At 39.4% G+C, this 18,674-nt stretch overlaps 2 protein-coding genes and 1 non-coding gene across 6 annotated transcripts in view; 1 reads left to right on the top strand and 2 right to left on the bottom strand.

Annotated features, from left to right (window-relative positions):
• Window positions 1-7,864, bottom strand: part of ELF1 (E74 like ETS transcription factor 1) — a 108,845-nt gene extending 100,981 nt beyond the window's left edge. For 2 of the 4 annotated variants that reach the window (XM_045978092.1, XM_045978088.1), the window contains exon 1: window positions 7,373-7,860. The gene's annotated coding sequence lies outside the window, so the exon portion shown is untranslated. Of the gene's footprint in view, window positions 1-7,372 lie in introns of all 4 variants that reach the window. The other 2 variants (XM_045978095.1, XM_045978094.1) reach the window with 2 other exon arrangements.
• TRNAE-UUC lies at window positions 7,271-7,342 on the bottom strand. Its single transcript has one exon. It is a non-coding gene; the product is annotated as a tRNA-Glu (tRNA).
• Window positions 7,865-8,023: 159 nt separating the features above from the next.
• Window positions 8,024-18,674, top strand: part of WBP4 (WW domain binding protein 4) — a 62,541-nt gene continuing 51,890 nt past the window's right edge. The window contains exons 1-5 of the mRNA XM_045978096.1: window positions 8,024-8,176; window positions 9,166-9,238; window positions 11,449-11,511; window positions 11,600-11,723; window positions 14,834-15,001. Coding sequence (XP_045834052.1) covers window positions 8,175-8,176; window positions 9,166-9,238; window positions 11,449-11,511; window positions 11,600-11,723; window positions 14,834-15,001 — 430 coding nt within the window. The 5' untranslated portion in view covers window positions 8,024-8,174. The remainder of the gene's footprint in view (window positions 8,177-9,165; window positions 9,239-11,448; window positions 11,512-11,599; window positions 11,724-14,833; window positions 15,002-18,674) is intronic.

The following is an 18,674-nucleotide window of genomic DNA, read 5'->3' as shown; positions in this document are numbered from 1 at the left end:
GTTCTTCCTTCCATTTTGACACTTCCCCTCACCCTTATCCACACCTGTGTATCTTTTCAGACTGCTAGGACTCTGTCTGCCTCAGTCTCTTCCAGTCACATTCTTACTTCCTACTTCAGCTCTTACAACTGGGTCAGTGCCTGCCCTGCTCAGTGGGCGATTGATTGGCAGGGCCCTAAACTTCCCAGTTAATAGAGTCATCTGCATGCCTCAGCATAAGGGAGTATCAGTGATAAATTACAGACATCAGGAAAGCTAGGGTAAAACAAATCCCATTACAACCTTGAAAGTTCAAATTAAATGTTTAAATCTGGAAACAGATAAAAAGCTATACACAAAGCAATATATCAACACATCCTAAATCAGAAATGTATCCTGGTCTTGGGATTTTAAATCCAAAAGAAAGTTTAACTAAATTAAGAGATTAAACTACAAAGAAAGACTTAAGATTGTTTAGAAGGACTGTCTGGACACTTCACTAGCAAAGTACCTTCCCAGAAATCTAAAATAAAGCAAAAAAGGTTCTATTTATTTATTTTTTAAGATTTTATTTATTTGACAGACAGAGATCACAAGTAGGCAGAGAGGGAGGCAGAGAGAGAGAGGAAGGGAAGCAGGCTCCCCGATGCGGGGCTTGATCCCAGGACCTGGGGATCATGACCTGAGCCAAAGGTAGAGGCTTTTAACCCACTGAGCCACCCAGGCACTCGCAAAAAAGGTTTTAAATCAAAGTTATTTAATAGTGAGTAGTCTTAATTCAAAAATAAAATTTTAAATTTGCAAACACAGGTGCACACATAAAACATATGAAACAGATGTTACTTCTTTAACAAAATTCAAGTCACCTATACTGGGATTACTTTTCAGAGAACAAAATATTTATATTTACATTTGTGAAAATGAAGCCAGATGTGAAAAGTAAAAGGAGACGCTAACTACCATTACTCCTAAAGCAACCGCCATTCCAGCACAAAAAGGCAGATACTATACAATAACAAAGAGCAAACTAAAGATCAAACTAAAATTTTCTTTATATAAGTACAATGTCATTTACAGTTTTAAAAATGATATGATAATGAAACCACTAAAGATTAAAAAACAAATACATCCCTAACTTTACTGGTTCTTGGTCCCAATACTTAGGAAAGGAGCAAATGAACCATGAAGTATCTCGAAAGTTACTTTCCATACCTAAACAATATCAAAATAATACTGCTTTTTAAATAGCAATGTACCTTGTAAACCTAGATAAACATCTGCATTTTCACGATTCATAGTCTACTTCATATAAACTAGAGTATACATCAACTGTAGAATATAAGATATAAATGTTGCAAAAAAATTAATACAGTCACTCCCCAGTCCCATTCATTTACTTTGGAAAGGTTAAATGAAACCATTTAAAGGATATCATGATATACACCATGCTACACTTTTCAGAAAAACGGCAAGGGAATAATTAGTTACTTAAAATCATTACTATTCCATTTGAAAATCTCTTTGTTACCAAAATGTAAGGTTCCTAAGAAGAAGTATCATGTAACTGAAGGGCAAGGAGTCCAGTTGATACTTCATCCATTATCCTCCTCAGTCTAGAAACCACATTCAGAAAGAATGCACCATTGCTGACCTCAGAATCCTGCTTCAGCCCACTTCAGCTTTACTGTTAACACAAATTTCAAGCGCTAAACGGCTACTCCACCCCTCCTGACACCTCAGGGAATACAAGCCACTTACAACATCGAGTTGTAAACAGCTCTTCTGCTGGGAAAGTTTTATTTTCTTGAGTTCTAGACAGAACCATTGCCTGAGTTGCAGAGACCCAGTAAGTCTTTCACAATCACTATTTCATTTTGAGTCAAATTAGTTTACCAGTTTAATTTGTGAGCAGACTGCCCTTCTAAATAACTAACACTGAATAAAATCCAAATTGTTTTCATAAATACACTTAAGGCAATTTATCAAAGCCTGGACAATTTCTAACAAAATCCAACTCTATAAAAAAATAAGGAAGGTCACTTTCACTTAGCTGAAGAAAAGAGGGAGGGTGGAGAGTTTTCAAATATTTCTCAAGAGCTACAACTGTCAAAAACAGTACCGTATGTATTATAACATAGGATGAAAAAATTAGTACAGGGGCGCCTGTACTCAGGTACAGGTGGCTCAGTGGGTTAAGCCGCTGCCTTCGGCTCAGGTCCTGGGATGGAGCTCCACATCAGGCTCCCTGCTGAGCGGGGAGCCTCCTTCCCCCTCCCTGAACCCTTCCCCACCCCCCCACCCGCCTGCCTCTCTGCCTACTTGTATCTCTGTCAAATAAATAAGTAAAATCTTTAAAAAAAAAAAAAAAGAAAGAAAAAATTAGTACAATAGAAGGGGAAAAAAGACTATTTTACAACACGCCACAACTTTTTTAAAGATTTATTTATCAGAGAGAGAGAGAGAGAGAGAACAGGCACAAGCAGGGGGAACTGCAGGCAGAGGGAGCAGCAGACTAGCACTTGATCCCAGGACCCTGAGATCATGATCTGAGCTGAAGGAGGATGCTTACCCAACTCAGCCACCCAGGTGTCCCTGCCACCACATTTTAAAAAACACCTTCTGATAGGAAATTTCTGGAGGTAAGAGGTATCTAAAAAGCCTTCTTAAATTTCTTTGCAACTTTTTTTTTTAAAGATTTTATTTATTTGACAGACAGAGATCACAAGTAGGCAGAGAGACCGGCAGAGAGAGAGGCAGAGAGGAGGAAGCAGCCTCCTTGCTGAGCAGAGAGCCTGATGCAGGGCTCAATTCCAGGACCCTGAGATCATGACCTGAGCTGAAGGCAGGCCTAACCCAGTGAGCCACCCAGGAGCCCGTCTTTGCAACTTTTTAAGGCTATTGACTGTATTTTAAATTTCCTTTATTTAAAAGCCTCAGAAAAAGTTCAGGAAACAAATTTCAACCTTCCAACCCACATATACCAACAGAGAAGAACCATAATGAGTTCGAAAATAGTGAATTTCAAATGAGTGAGGTTTTATTAGAATTCTTGATGATATTAGGTCGTCTAAGTTATACTGCCCACAGGGTGGCAGTCTCACAGCCTTAAATTTGTCTCTTGATTCAATGTACAGTTTTAGTATTCAAAATGCCACACACACATACACATAAAGGTGGGCAGTAGTAGTTTACTGTCTGACCAACACTAGGATTAACAGTTGCCTGTTCTCTCCAAATAAATAAATAAATACATACATATCTAAGCTTTGTAACCTCGCTATTTCTTTTAAGAGTATTTACTTCCTGACATCTTCAATTTTTTCTTCCATTTTACTTTTTTTTTTTTTTTGTAATCTCATCCTTTGTATTCCCCTGCTACCACCCTACTTAAGGAAGAGAATAGAGACAAGGACAGCTATTAGATTATTTCTGTACTTTCGGAGACACTCCATCTTGTTTAAGGCCTGACGCAAAGGGAGAGTGGGAGCAGAAACAGGAATGGGAAGATGAGAGTGGACACTACAGACACAATCCTCCCATCCTCCAGTTCATCATGCATACTACCACCAAATTAGTTTCATCAAAAACACTTACATTACCAGAAATCCCTTCTCCCAGCTAAGTAAATTCCTTATCCCCAAATTCAAAGACCTTCACAATCAGAACCTTCCAAAATTTCCTATCTAAGTGCTATCTAAGAGGTAAGGGGATCTGTAAAATAAATTTTGAATAGACCTTCCAACTTCCTGGTTTGCATTCATTCATTCAAATACTTTCTGAATGTTCTCTGAGTGCCAAGCACTGTTCTAGGCACTGATGGTACAGAAGAAAACAAATCAAAGTCCCTGCTTCAAAGTTATTCTCTTGACTGGAGAGTCTTCAGTGGAGAGTTGTTTTTGTTTTTTTTTTTAATGGTTAATAATTTATTTAAAAAATTGAAGTATGGTTGACATACAATAATATATTAGTTTCAAATGTGTAGTACAGTGATTTGATAGGTATTGCCTATTGCTTATGCTTTTTAAAGAATTTTTTTTCTTTTCAGCGTAACAGTATTCATTGTTTTTGCACCACACCCAGTCCTCCATGCAATACATACCCACCCTAATACCCACCACCTGGTTCCCCCAACCTCCCACCGCCACCCCCCCCCCCGCCCCTTCAAAACCCTCAGATTGTTTTTCAGAGTCCATAGTCTCTCATGGTTCATCTCCCCTTCCAATTTCCCTCAACTCCCTTCTCCTCTCCATCTCCCCATGTCCTCCATGTTATTTGTTATGCTCCACAAATAAGTGAAACCATATGATAATTGACTCTCTCTACTTGACTTATTTCACTCAGCATAATCTCTTCCAGTCCCGTCCATGTTGCTACAGAAGTTGGGTATTCATCCTTTCTGATGGAGGCATAATACTCCACAGGGAAGCCATACAAATGGCTATCAGACACATGAAAAAATGTTCATCATCACTAGTCATCAGGGAGATTCAAATTAAAACCACATTGAGATACCACCTTACACCAGTTAGAATGGCCAAAATTAGCAAGACAGGAAACAACATGTGTTGGAGAGGATGTGGAAAAGGGGAACCCTCTTACACTGAATGCAAGTTGGTGCAGCCACTTTGGAGAACAGTGTGGAAATTCCTCAAGAAATTAAAAATAGAGCTTCCCTACGACCCTGCAATTGCACAGTGGAGAGTTGTTAAAGGTAAGGGGACAAACCCCCAAGCACTTCCAGCTCTCCGCAGGTAGAAAAGCACCACTAGAGGCATACTGAGTTGGGGGGATGATAAAGACACCAAGGATCTGACAGCACCGACACTGTCTGCTGCAGGCTCTAATCTATTTTTGCAGCCTTATTTCCAATTCCTATCCTACTTGTACCCTCAGCTCAGCCAAAATGTGCTAGTGACTGTTAATGTGCCTCTGCTGTGGCCTGCTTCTTTCTTAATGCCTTGCTTTCCACTCTATCATCACCAGCAAATGCCTAACCAGACTTCAAAGCCCATCCCAAATGTTGCCTCCTATAGGAGGCCTTTTCCCATTCACTTCACATGACTCCAGATGTGATATCGTGGAGGCCTTCAAGCCATATAACCCTTGGCTTCATTCCCTCTGATCATGTGTCACACTATAAATTGTATAATTATCTGTATAGATTAACCTCAGCTCTTTACTGAACACTTGCTACATCCCAGGAGCTAGAACTACAGTGTTAAATTATTCCACTTATATTTTTAAATGCTTACTATCCAAATGATAAATAAAAATGTAAAGACAATATATTACATAATATATTTTTATTACTTCAATCTTTTAAGTTTTGCTGATATGATCTACATATCACAGTTCACCCAAAGAGTAGAATTCAACGTTTAGGTTATTTACTGAGTTGTGCAACCATTATCATTATCATTATTACCATTATCATTATTCTACTTTTAGGACATTTCAATCACTCTAACAAGAAACCTTTATCACCATTAGCAGTCACTACAAACCATGCCCCTGTAACCACTGCCCCTTCACCTCCCAGTCCAAGGCAACCATAATCTATCCTCTTTCTCTCATAGATTTGCCCATGATGTACAGTTCATATAAACGGAATCATACAAAATGTGGTCTTTTGAGTTGGCTTGTTCTGCTTAGCATAACCATCTTGAAACTGATGTATATTATGTTACGTATTGGTTCATTCCCTTTTATTGCCAACTAATATTTGATTGTATAGATACATCTTATTCATTCAGTTGAGAGGCATTAGCACTTCTACTTTCTGCTTACGAATAATGTTGCACACGTGGACAAGTTTTTGTGCTAATCGTAGGAGCGGAAATACAATTCCATTCAGTAATGTGTCCACAACCTACTAACACGAACCTGAACATCAGGAACTTTCAAAAGCGTGTGACGGTGCTTGTAAATATTCAAAGATTTCAGCTAACGAAGAGATAAAATATTTTTAATTACTAAAGTTTACTTACAATATAAAAGTGATTAATACTTAATCATGCGGATCACGTTAACAGATTATTTCAAAACTCACTGTGCAGTTAAAATACAAAAGTTTGGAAATGCGCACACTAACCACCACTTCTGCTCTTGTCAATGGCACTGACCAGAAACCCATCCAAAAGAGCCACTTCTTCCTTCTCCATTTGTTCCCAGAGGCCCAATGGACTAAACATTATAGCTCACCCCATCTTCTAATTTCAGCTTGCATTTAAGATAATGCTTTTGTTTCATTTACAGCTCACATGCTGCTGACACAGCTGCCCCTTCTTTGTAATAAACACAGGGCTTCTATATTTAAAAATACAGTGAAACTTTGTTATACCATCCCCTCCCCAGTCTCCAGCCAATTTTCTCTCTTCCAAGCCCCACCTCCACCCCAAGATTCTTCTATCGGCGGCGCTCAAAACGTTAGACCCTTTGGAAAGTTAAATTTCTTCCCTAAAGACATCTCATCATAGTGGTATTTTCCTTCTCCGCAAGCACGTGCGCACGCGTCTGTGTGCGCGCTTTAAAGCGGGGCGGGAGGATTGGGGGTGGAGGGGGGATTCCCTTCCCCGGAGGCCTTCCCAGGCAGTGGCACTCAAGTGTGTGGCTCCGGAGTCCGCGGGACTTTTGTGCGCTGAAACCAGCGCCTCCGAGGTCAGGCTGGGCGGAGCTGGCCGGCGGGCTCGGCCGCTGCGGGACAGCCGGGTGGACACGCGGCCGATCGGGCGGTGACGGGCAGCTACGCGGACGGGAAGGCGCGCCCGAAGGCACCGAGGCTCGCCAGACCGCCACGCCGCCGCGCGTCCCGCGACAGGCGGCTTTGTGCCGGGGGCCGGCGAGGGGGGGTCCCCGTAAACATCAGGCGGAAAGAGACGAGGACTCCAAATGGGGTGCGGGCTCCCGGCGCCGAGGGCAGGGGGTGAACACGTCCCGCGTCACTTGGGACTGTTGGAAAACTACGGCCGCGGAGGGTGTGGGCCGGAGGGGGGGTGTGGGGGGAGGGGGGCCGCTGGGAGGAGATAAGACGAGGCCGGAGTTAATCATCACCTCCCGAGCGTCTGGAAGAGGACGACTCGGGCGGAGAGGCAGGAGGGCAGCCCCTGCAAAGTGAAACTCCGCGGCAGAGAAGGGAGGCGAGGGACCCAAGCGCACTCGCTCCTCCAGTCTGCCCGGCGTAATACTAAAGTTCGTTTTTCACAAACTCATCAGAAGGAGACAAGTAGAGAGCCAGAATATGGGAAACAAAATAAGTAAGTTCTCCCATTCGGTTTTTAAAAGTATCACTTCGTTCCCATACCGGGAGTCGAACCCGGGCCGCCTGGGTGAAAACCAGGAATCCTAACCGCTAGACCATATGGGAAGTACTGATAGAGGAGGTGCCGTGACTCACCTGACAAGTGCACGCGCCCCCACTGCCTCCGCTCTGCTTCCCCACGCCGCTGTTCCCCCCGTCGCCTCTGCGCCACTCGAGCCGCCGCGGATGCCCACGCGCTCCCGGAGCGAAGGAACTATCCGGCCCGTGTGCGCGGGCGTCGCGGGGGCGGGGCGGGGCTACTCCGCCGCCTCCGGAAAGTTCTAAGGCAAAGCCCAGCAACTCGCGGCCCCGACGCCAGCTGTTTCACCTTTCTTTTTCTAACTCCGCCAACGGCCCCCAGCCTACAGGTCCGGGTTGCTTCGCTGGTCAAAGTGCGTGCGGACTAGTTGGCAAAGTTGAGGGCGGCGACGTCTCGGGGAACAGCTGTATGCGTTGGGGAGGAGGCGGCGCGCGAGCTCCTCGGCCACGAGCCAGCGAGCCTAGAAGGGTGGAGGTTCTGGATCCCAGGGCAAGAGAGAGAGTAAAGGCGGGATGATGCGGGACTTGAGGCGTGACGTTCTTGTCCTTCGGCTCAGGTCCCGTCGCGCTTTCACCCCTTCTGGGTGACCTCAACCCCTTTATACCGACCCCACCTCCCAGGATCCCGGAGTACCGCCCCGTAGGGGGAGGGGAAGAGGAGGAGATTTCGAACGCGGATTGAGTCGCCTGGGCATCCGTAGTTGGGAACCGTGGAACCCTGGTCCCGGAGAAAGAGGGAGGTGTTCGGGTTTGGAGGCTCCGGTGGGCCTCGCGACGGGCTGGGTCTCAACTCGCCCCGCGTGGGGAACACGAGCTCGAGCCGGACCCCGGGGCGACGCACGAAGCGGCTGGTCCAGTCATGTGAGTCGGGTCTCAGGCTCTAAACAACGAGGTGTTGTTTCCCAGGGCGGCCCTTTTTCTGCCGGGTCTGGGCCTCCACCGCCCGCCCCCCCCCCCCACCTCTTTTCTGCTGGAGGCGTGACGGAGGTGCTCTTAACTCGCTCGGGACCGGCAGCAGACCGGCAGGGCCGGTTTTCCGGGCGTTTAGAAATGCTATCCTTCGGAGCGCCCGGGGGGCCCGAAGCTCGGGCTTTGGGAGGGAGGCTGGCGGCCAGTTGAGGTTGGACTGCTGCCCGCGAAGCAGCGGGAGCTCCCTCACTTGCACAGTTCGGGGATAGCAAGCACCCTATTCGTTTCTGTAGCGCTTGAACCCTGGGGTATTGTGAAACTTTAGGGTTGGACTTGGGCCACCTCCGCCCTCACCAACTGGTAGAAACGGCCGGTCTTGTTAGCACAGTGACACCCCCCCTCCCCCCGCCAACCCCCCAAGCCTTGCAGGCAAAGAGGTCCCTTGGCTTTTCCAACTCTTCTCTTGCCCTGAGTCTCAAGAACAAATTGTATACAACTGATAGTCTCGGAGGAACCAGTCTCCCTCCAAAAGAGTCTTGTTCTTTGTTCCTTTGATGGAACTAACTTGATTTAAAGCAAACTTTGAGCTTCTTCAGGCCTCCATTACGGCAGTCTCCCAAAATGCCAGAAAGGCATAGAGAAGATAAAACTTTTACAAGATGTTTCTTATTTCTTCACACTGATGATAGTGTCAAATGAGGAAAAAAAAAAATTTAAGCAGTTTTATTAAAGGAAGTTTTAAATCCGGTGCAGACTTCTTTTCTAGTGGCAACAATTTCAGGTAACTGCTGCAGTTGAGTTAAATACTAAAAGTAATGTGTATAATAAGACAGGATTCAGTAACAGGGTGTTATATTTCAGACTCTAAGAAGATATAAAAACATGCACAATTTTGCCTTTTTAATTATAAATAAGCTTAGACTTGTTTTTCCCTTTTTCAGGGCAGACTACTGGAAGTCGCAACCAAAGAAATTCTGTGATTACTGCAAGTGTTGGATAGCGGACAATAGGCCTGTATGATAATTCCACTATAAGAGAATTTAATGATATTGTATTCCTGTGTTTCTTTTTGATCTAAACAGTATTTATGAAGCACCTTCAAATACATTGCTCTTGATTTTTCAAAACATTGAAATATTTTTGTTGTCTTTTCATTTCTTGTACAAAAGCGGTGAGCCTTCTTCCTTTTCACCGGGTTAAATTTGATTATATGTTAAGCCAAATTATTTCCTTATGGTCCTTTAGTCACATTCAGAAAATGGATGTTGAGTGGGTCATCTCATCCATGTTTATCCACATTATGTTGTTGTTTAATACTACCATATAAAAAATATTAAAGGGCAAAGACCTTAATATATAAAAAGGAATATTATTTTAGTTTATCTTGTATCTTTTCAACTCCAGAAAAATAAATTAAACATATTTGCAAAACTTTTTAGCTATAAATGGTTTCATTTTAAAGAACATCATTACCTCTTTCATGGAGTATGAAAATAGCAGCTCTGTTAAGCATCTTATTACTGTATCTCAATCTAGATTAAGCTTTTAGAACATAAAACAAAAGCATCACTGATTTTTCCCCCTTATGTGCATGTCATAGTAATATATACATAGTACAGAAACACGGAGGTATCTTTTAAGTGTATATTCCTAGCCTTTGTACTTGATAGAGTTGCATGCACAACAGAACAGTAGCCCCGTTTTTGACAATGTTATACTTCTTTGATAAACATTTATTTACTACTGTGCACAAGGAGTTTGGGCATATTTTTCTCCAGGATTTTGTTTTTGGTCCTTTGAATAGTTCCTTAAGGTCTCAACTTGTTTAACTTGGGCCATCCTTACACATAAATGCCATAAATTATGAATTCTGTACAAATGGTTGATAGTTTCTCTTCTCTTGAGGTTCCCAATCAGTTCAATGAATTTTAGGAGTCATGAAGAGTAAATAATCCCTTCTAGGATAATCTTTGTTCTCTTTGGATTGTTAATATATATCAGTTTAACCTTTAATTAGAAACAAACATTATTTTTTATTTTAATTATTTTAAATATTTATATATATAAATATAATATATTAAATATTTTCAATAATTTAATTAATTTATTTTAATTCTTTAATTAGAAACAAAAATTATTTTGTTTTCAAATGGGTCTTTAATATTCTTTGTGTGGTATAATTAACTTTAGGAACCTGATATATGAAAAATAGAAGGTGAACCTTTGTTTTACAATGTCTCACTTTAAAGAGGAATTCATGGTAGTACTTTAGGTTAGCTTAGCTTAGATTTGATTGACAAAATTTATTTTGCAAGGTTTATCAGAAATTGCTTAATTGCATCAACCAGACATTTGTAATTTAGGGAGCATCCTGACTTTTAAATGAGTAATAACATTCACTCACTCCTTTGTCCCATCCAGTCACCATCACTTTTTGTAGGTTACCACTTTTTTTCATTTTCTAATCCATTCCATTGTTTCTGTATGCACATACAGGTTTTCATTCCAGCATAATGTAAAACCTAGGATACCATACACACTATCCTTCACTATAGTTTTGTGTTTGTTTTTTTAATTGAACAGTATTTCCTGGAGCTCGCTCCACATCATTATGTAGGAACTTTGTTCTCTATTCCAGCAGCCAAAATTTGGTAGATAGTGCCAAATTGTCCTCCATAAGAGTTGTACATTTTGTAACATTACCACAGTGTGTAAAAGTATTTGCTTATAATTTGGAATTCCTTGCTGTCTACTTTCCTCTCAGTTTGGAGGAATAAGTTCTAATATTGTTTATTCTCTCTGTTTCCAGAGCAGTACAAATTCTAGAGACTTATAGGTTTTGACATTTTATGTTGAGAGGTGTTTCTTGAAGTAAAGTTTTTTCCCCACTCCTCTTTCTGGCTTCATGTCTTGTTTGAGTCCTTGTTACAATCATATTAACTAGATCTGTCATCACGGGTACTTTGTATTTTTCTCCATTGATATGGCCATCATAGTTTATTTTAAGCACCAAAGAAAACCTAGTCAGAGGATATGATAACAATTAAAATGGTTCAGTTCCCTCGTATCATTTGATAAAAAGGACTGATTTACATTAAAATTATTTTTCTGTCAATCATTTCAATTTTGTTATGTTCCATTCCTCTATTTATTGCTACCTTACTGTGAACATTATGATATTGATGTAACTTTCCTTTGCATTTTTTCTTTTATTAATTTACAAGAGTGTTGAATTTCATGAAAGAGGAAAGAATCATAAGGAGAATGTTGCGAAGAGGATCAGTGAGGTAATTTAATTTATTTATTTCTTTGCTAGTTTTTCTATGTAAATATCAGTCCTTTATCTGGCTTTCGATTTTATATGTATCTACATAGATTAAACAGAAAAGCCTGGATAAGGCAAAGGAAGAAGAAAAGGCATCAAAGGAGTTTGCCGCAATGGAGGCAGCTGCCCTGAAAGCATACCAAGAGGATTTGAAAAGGCTTGGCTTAGAGTCAGGTAAAAAAGCAGCCAGCATGTTTTAAAACTAACATCAGAGGTCATGCTCAGTGAGCTTTTATTGTTTCCATAAAGAGGTGGTACACTCAGGGTCTACACTTCGTGCTTTTCCTATGCATCATAGCTGTATTTAGACCATAGGACTTTGCTTTTGCACTTTTATTTTACTTTTAAAGCTTCATCTTGTGACACCACCATTCATAACCATACTGCCTTGGTGGTTAGCTAGTCCTAGTTCTGTCTTGGTCAGTGTTCATTTCAGACACAGCTGAGTTTTTTAGGTACTTGACTAAAAGGAGCTATTCATTAAAAAATAGGCGTTGCATTATAACCACAGTTTGCTTTATCCATATGGTCAAAAGTATGAATTATGTTTGGTTATATGGTTGAGTTATAGTGAATTAGCCTTTTGTGGACAAATTTACTGATTTTACCACTAGAAGGCAGATAATTTTTTTAATTGGATAAATTTGACATAAAACATTGTTTATGCAGGTGTTACTTTGATGCATTTGTATATCGTAATAAGATTGCTACTAAAGCAATATTTACCACATTATCTATTACGGTATTGTTGTCTATATTCGTTATACTGTGCATTCAATCTCTATGGCTTATGTACTACTTATTGCAAGTTTATAACTTTAAACAGTATCAGCCTTAATGCCTTGTCCCCTGGAAACAACAATTTTACTTTTTGGTCTTACGAGTTTGACTCTTAGATTCCACATCAAGTGATATCATGCAGTATGCTTGTCTTCTCTTTATCTCACTTACCTCACTTATCATAATATGTTCAGGTTCCATCCATGTTGCTGCAGATGGCAAGATATCCTCCTGTCTCATGGCTGCATAGTATCCCGTTAGGCATATGTACTATATCTTTTTTATCCATTCGTCTTGTTGACAGGCGTTAGGGTTGTTTACATATCTTGGCTGTTATGAGTAATGCTGCAGTAGGTATGGGAGTGCATATATCTCTTTGAAATCCTGCTTGTATGTCCAATGAGTGTATAACCAGAAGTGAAATTGCTAGGTCAGATGGTAGATCTATTTTTAATTTTTTGAGGAATCTCCGTAAGTTCTACATAGTGGTTGGACCAGTTTACATACACCAGCAGGATATGAGGGTTCCCTTTTTCCATGCGGTCACCAGCAAGAAGGTAAATAATTGGGAGGTTTGAAGATAAGTCAGTTCCAGATAAAAGACATTTATTTAAGTAGAGTGTATCAATCTTGTTGATGAACTGGGGCTTTAACTCAGGAACTTTTCTGTCAGCACTTCTTCTATGACAAATCCATTATCCTTAAACCAGGCAAGTAGCAGTCCCAGTTGTTGATCTTGCATAATGGTTGAGATCGTCAACATGGAATGATATTCTTTACTCTCTGAAAACTTCTTTCCATTAGTTTTTAAGCGCAATAATAAGTCAGTTGGTATTGCCCTCATCAAATAAGGATAGTTGTAACCAGACTTTAAAAATATTATCCTGGACATTTTTAGTTAAAAGGAAGGTATGGGGGCTGTATTTCCATGAGGATAAAGTTGTATGCTTAAAGGAAAAAAAGGATAGAGGTGTTCCTGCAGGATTAAAAAGGAGTCATTGAAAATTCATCTCATCAGTTATATGGATTGGGAGGTTCCATTATGCTACCCTATAAGCAAATCAGTCTTTGCATTTTGTATTTAAATGTATTTAAATAGGACTTTTTCAAATTAAATTATTTTTGATAGCCTTGTTTTCTTTAATAGGATATACATTCCCCTTAAAGTGCAATAATGCAGTACAAAGAAAGGACTTTTAAAAACTAAATGCTTTTAAGCTTATCCCAGACATCTTTAGCGTTTTCTTTTTTAAGTTATACGTCACATTATAGTCTATTTGGAGGTGGTTTTATTTTTTCACTCAATAACATGTCAAATACTTGCTTTCTTTTAAATAATTAAGGATATACATCATGTTTAATGGATACAGAGTGGTTAGGAGCACAGACTTTGGAATCCACCAGAGTTGTCACTTGCTAGATATACAACCTCCAATTTTCACAAAAACTAAGTAACGTAGTGGTATAAACTGCTTATTACAGTGACCACTTGTAATAAGTGTTTAATAAAGGTTATAAAATGCCATAACAAAATGCCATAAAAGTGTCATAACTTATTTAAGTAATCTCTTCCAGACTAACATTTAGGTTGCTTAGAGTTTTCACTGTTAGAATGAATGCTTCAGTGAACCGTTATGCAGGCGTGTTTTTTCATATTTATTTCTGTAAGTTTAATCTCTATAGAGATGAAATTGCAGAATCAAAGTGTGAATATATCTTATATATTGATAGCTAATACCAAGCTGTCTTATCTTTGTGCTTTTTGTCCATCTTTTGTTAGAATGTTGGATTTATTTCTAAGGAATCTTTGTTACGAAATTAACCGTGAGCCATAATTTTTGTAAATATTTATTATTTGTCTTTTTATTTTTTTTAGTTTTTAAAAATCTTAATTCTATTATGATTAACATAGCATCATATTATTTTTGTTCTTTATTTTTTTGTTTTTATTTTTGCTATAATAGAATATTTGGATTTGTATGTAGGTTTAACACTATTTTACTTGGTGTTTGTTTTTTTTTTTCACGTATATCTTTAATCTGAAGTTTATAATTATGTGCAAACATGAGAGGGGCCTTGGAGTGGGGAATAGCTCTACTTTTTTCCAAATAATTAACCAGTCAATCCAACATCATCTGTTAAGTGATCTCTTTTTCTAAAAAGCACCAGGAATCTGCATTTGGGTCTGTTTACTCTTTGTTCTGTTTCATTCATATGTTTACCTACTCCAGGATCCGTTTTACTTTTTTTTTTTTTAAATATACCAATTGTTTTAGAGTAAGTTTTAATATCTGGTAGAATTAGATTCTCCTTATCATTTCTGTTTTATAATTCTGGATATTTGTGCATATTTAGTTTTCCAAATGAGCTTTATTTATAATTTGTCAAGTTCCCAAAAGAATCTTCTTGTCAGGCTTTTAATTGGAATAACATTATTAGTTGTTTTATACCAGGAAAAAAAAAGTCATGTTGGTACTTCACCTTTCTTATACCTTTTTCTCTAGAAATTTCAGAGCCAAGCATCTCACCAGTAACAAGCACTATCCCACCCACCTCTGCACCAAAGCAGCAGAAGGAAAAGAAGAAAAAGAAAAAAGACCCTTCAAAGGGCAGATGGGTAGAAGGCATAACCTCTGAGGGTTACCATTACTATTATGATCTTATCACAGGAGGTAGGTCAGGTATAGAACTGGTAAGAATGATAACTGACTATTTATTTTGTTTTAGTTAATATTGGAACATTTAAACAATGGAAGACTGTAACTTTACATCTTTGCTACAATGGTGAAAAAGTAATGTGCCCTTTAAAAAGATATCCTTCTTATAGTGACTCAACATTATACTTAGTTAAGCCCTTAAGAATGGGTTCCTTATGGGGCACATGGATGCCTCAGTCAATTAAGCATCTGCCTTCAGCTCAGGTAATGATCTCAGCATCCTGGGATTGAATCTCTTGGAGTCCCGCATCTTGCTCCCTGCTCAGGAGAAAGGCTGCTTCTCCCTTTCAGTCTTTCTCCCTTACTCCCGCCTGTATGCTTGTGCTCTCCTGCTTGGGCTCTCATCTGCTCTCTCTCTCTCTTTCTCAAATTTAAAAAAAAAAAAAATTTTTTTTAAAGGAATGGATTCCTTTCAAATAAATTAAAGCATTATATTGTCTCAAGAATATCTTGTATGAACTACATTAAAATAAAGCATTTTACATGGAAATAAGGCATTTCAGATCCACTTTACAAATTGCAGAGGTTCTTAAAATATTCTGTGGGAGAGATTTTCTATCCAAAACCAGACTGGGAACCAGAACCATTTTCTTTTATGTGTAGCAATCTTGTAGTAAAGAACCCCAGCCTCCTATTCATGTTTTAGGTATCACTTTCTAATAAAATACACAGTGGTGTTTTCCAGTGGGAATATCAAAAGCAATTTTGTTTTCCTTTAAAACTAAATGTATTGAGGATTTATTCATTTTAACTCTGAGATAAGTAAATATATTTATGTAGCATCTTACCCTACAGAATTATAAAATTTAAGATCAGAAATAAGCATAATACAAGGAGGAGTTTTAAAGTGCTGTGATACAATAGAGATGTAACATTGTGTGGGAACTTCAAATTGTGAGGGATTGTGATTATGTAGATGTGAGAGATTATCACAGAAATTACTTTTGAACTGTTTTATAAATTAAGAGGAAAGCATCAGAATGATGTCTTCTTATTCACCATTTATATCCCTAGCACCAAACATAGTGCCTGACATGGTATAGACACTTCATGGATATTTTGATTGAAAAAGATTGTCGTAGTTTGTTATGAGGGTGAAGCAAGCATTCCAAACAGGTAGAACAATATGAAGCTTTAAAAAGTATGAAAGTAAAAAAAATGAAAAAATAAAAAGTTTGAAAGTTTGGGAAATAGTCATCTGGTAGAGGTAAAATATACAGTTCTCTGTGGGATGCCTGGGTGGCTCAGTCAGTTAAGTGGCTTCCCTCAGTTCAGGTAATGATTCCAGGGTCCTGGGATTGAAGCCCACATCAGGCTTCTTGTTCAGCAGAGAGCCTGCTTCTCCTCTGTGTGCTGCTTCCCCTGCTTGTAGTCTCTCCCTCTCTGACAAATAATCTTTAAAAATAAATAAATAAATGCCAGCTTTAAAAATATATATACATACACAGATCTCTGAAGATGTCATAGCAGAAGAAAGAGGCTGCAAAAATAGATCGGTGCTATGTCATGGAGGGCTAGGAAGATCGTGCCATTTACTGAAGTATGGAATACAGAAATAGAGTAGGTTAAAGTGGGACAATAATAAATTCAGTTTTTGGAATGTTAAGGTTGAGGTACCTCTAGAACATTCATGTGGTGGTTTTCAGTGGCTGATTATAGTTTGGAATTAGGGAGATAAATTGAGTCTAGAAATGTTGATAATATCTTTTTTCCTCTTTTTAAAATTATGTTAGTCACCATATAGTACATCATTAGTTTTTGATGCAGTGTTCCAGGATTCATTGTTTACATATAACACCCAGTGCTCCCTGCAATACGTGCTCTTCTTAATACCCATCACTGGGCTTACCCATCCCCCCACCACTCAAACTCTCAGTTTGTTTCTCAGAGTCCACAATCTCTCAATGTTCGTCTACCCCTCTAACTTACCCCCCCTTCACTTTTCCTTTCCTTCTCCTAATATGCTCCATATTCCTTATGTTCCACAAGTAAGTAAAACCATATGGAAATTGACTCTCTCTGCTTGAATTATTTCACTCAGCATAATCTCCTCCAGTCCCATCCATGCTGATGGAAAAGTTGGGTATTCTTCTATCTGATAGCTGAGTAATACTCCATTGTGTGTCTGGATCACATCTTCATCCATCTGTTGAAGGGCATCTTGACTCTTTCCACAGTTTGGCTGTTGTGAATGTTGTTACTATGAAGGTTGGGGTGCATATGGCCCTTCTTTTCACTGCCCCTATATCTTTGGGGTAAATACCCACTAGTGGAATTGCTGGATCATAGGGTAGCTCTATTTTTAATTTTTTGAAGAACCTCCATACTGTTTTCCAAAGTGGCTGTACTAACTTGAATTCCCCTTTCTCCACAACCTCTCCAACATTTGTTGTTTCTCGCCTTGTCAATTTTTGCCATTCTCACTGGTGTAAGGTGGTATCTCAGTGTGGTTTTGATTTGAATTTCCCTGATGGCTAATGATGATGAACGTTTTTTCATGTATCTGTTAGTCATTTGTATGTCTCCTTTTGAGAAGGTCTTTTCATGTCTTCTGCCCATTTTTTGACTTACCTGTTTTTGGGGTGTTGAGTATGAGAAGTTCTTCATAGACCTTGGGTATCAGCCTTTTGTCTGTAGTGTCATTTGCAAATATTTTCTCCCTTTCCGTGGGTTGCCTCTTTGTTTTGTTGACTGTTTCCTTTGTGGTGCAGAAACTTTTTATCTTAATGAAATCCCAAAAGTTCATTTCGCTTTTCATTTTCCCTTACCTTTGGAGATGTATCTTGAAAGAAGTTGCTGTGGCTGATGAAGAGGTTATTGCCTATGTTCTCCTCTAGGATTTTGATGGATTCCTGCCTCACGTTGAGGTCTTCCATCCATTTTGAATTTATCTTTGTGTATGGTTTAAGAGAATGTTCGAGTTTCATTTTTCTGTATGTAGCTGTACAATTTTCCCAGCACCATTTATTGAAGAGACTGTTTTTTTTCCATTGGATACTTTTTCCTGCTTTGTCGAAGATTAGTTGACCTAGAGTTGAGGGTCCATTTCTGGGCTCTCTGTTCTGTTCCATTGATCTATGTGTCTGTTTTTGTGCCAGAACCATGCTGTCTTGGTGATCACAGCTTTGTAACATAGCTTGAAATCAGGGAACATGATGCCAGTTTGGGGTCTTTTCTGGTTCCATACAAATTTTTGGATTGTATGTTCCAGCACTTTGAAAAATGCCATTGCTATTTTGATCGGGATGGTACTGAAACCATAGATTGCTCTGGGCAGCATAGTAATTTTAGCAGTGTTGATTCTTCCAGTCCATGAACATGGAATGTTTTCTCATCTTTTTGTGTCTTCAGTTTCTTTCATGAGTGTTCTGTAGTTCCCAGAATATAGATCCTTTACCTCTTTAATTAGGTTTATTTCAAGGTATCTTACGATTTTTGGTACTATTGTAAATGGAGTCGATTCTCTAATTTCTCTTTCTACAGTTACGTTGTTAGTGTATAAGAAAGCAACTGGTTTCTGTGCATTGATTATCCACCACGACCAGGTGGGATTTAACCCTGGGATGCAAGGGTGGTTCAACATTTGCAAATCAATCAAGTGTGATAGAACACATGAATAAAAGAAGAA

The sequence above is a fragment of the Meles meles genome, chromosome 14 (genome assembly GCF_922984935.1).
Source record: "Meles meles chromosome 14, mMelMel3.1 paternal haplotype, whole genome shotgun sequence".
NCBI lineage: Eukaryota > Metazoa > Chordata > Mammalia > Carnivora > Mustelidae > Meles > Meles meles.
The sequence above is the reverse complement of the archived record's forward strand: the minus strand, read 5'-3'. Positions and strand labels throughout refer to the sequence as shown.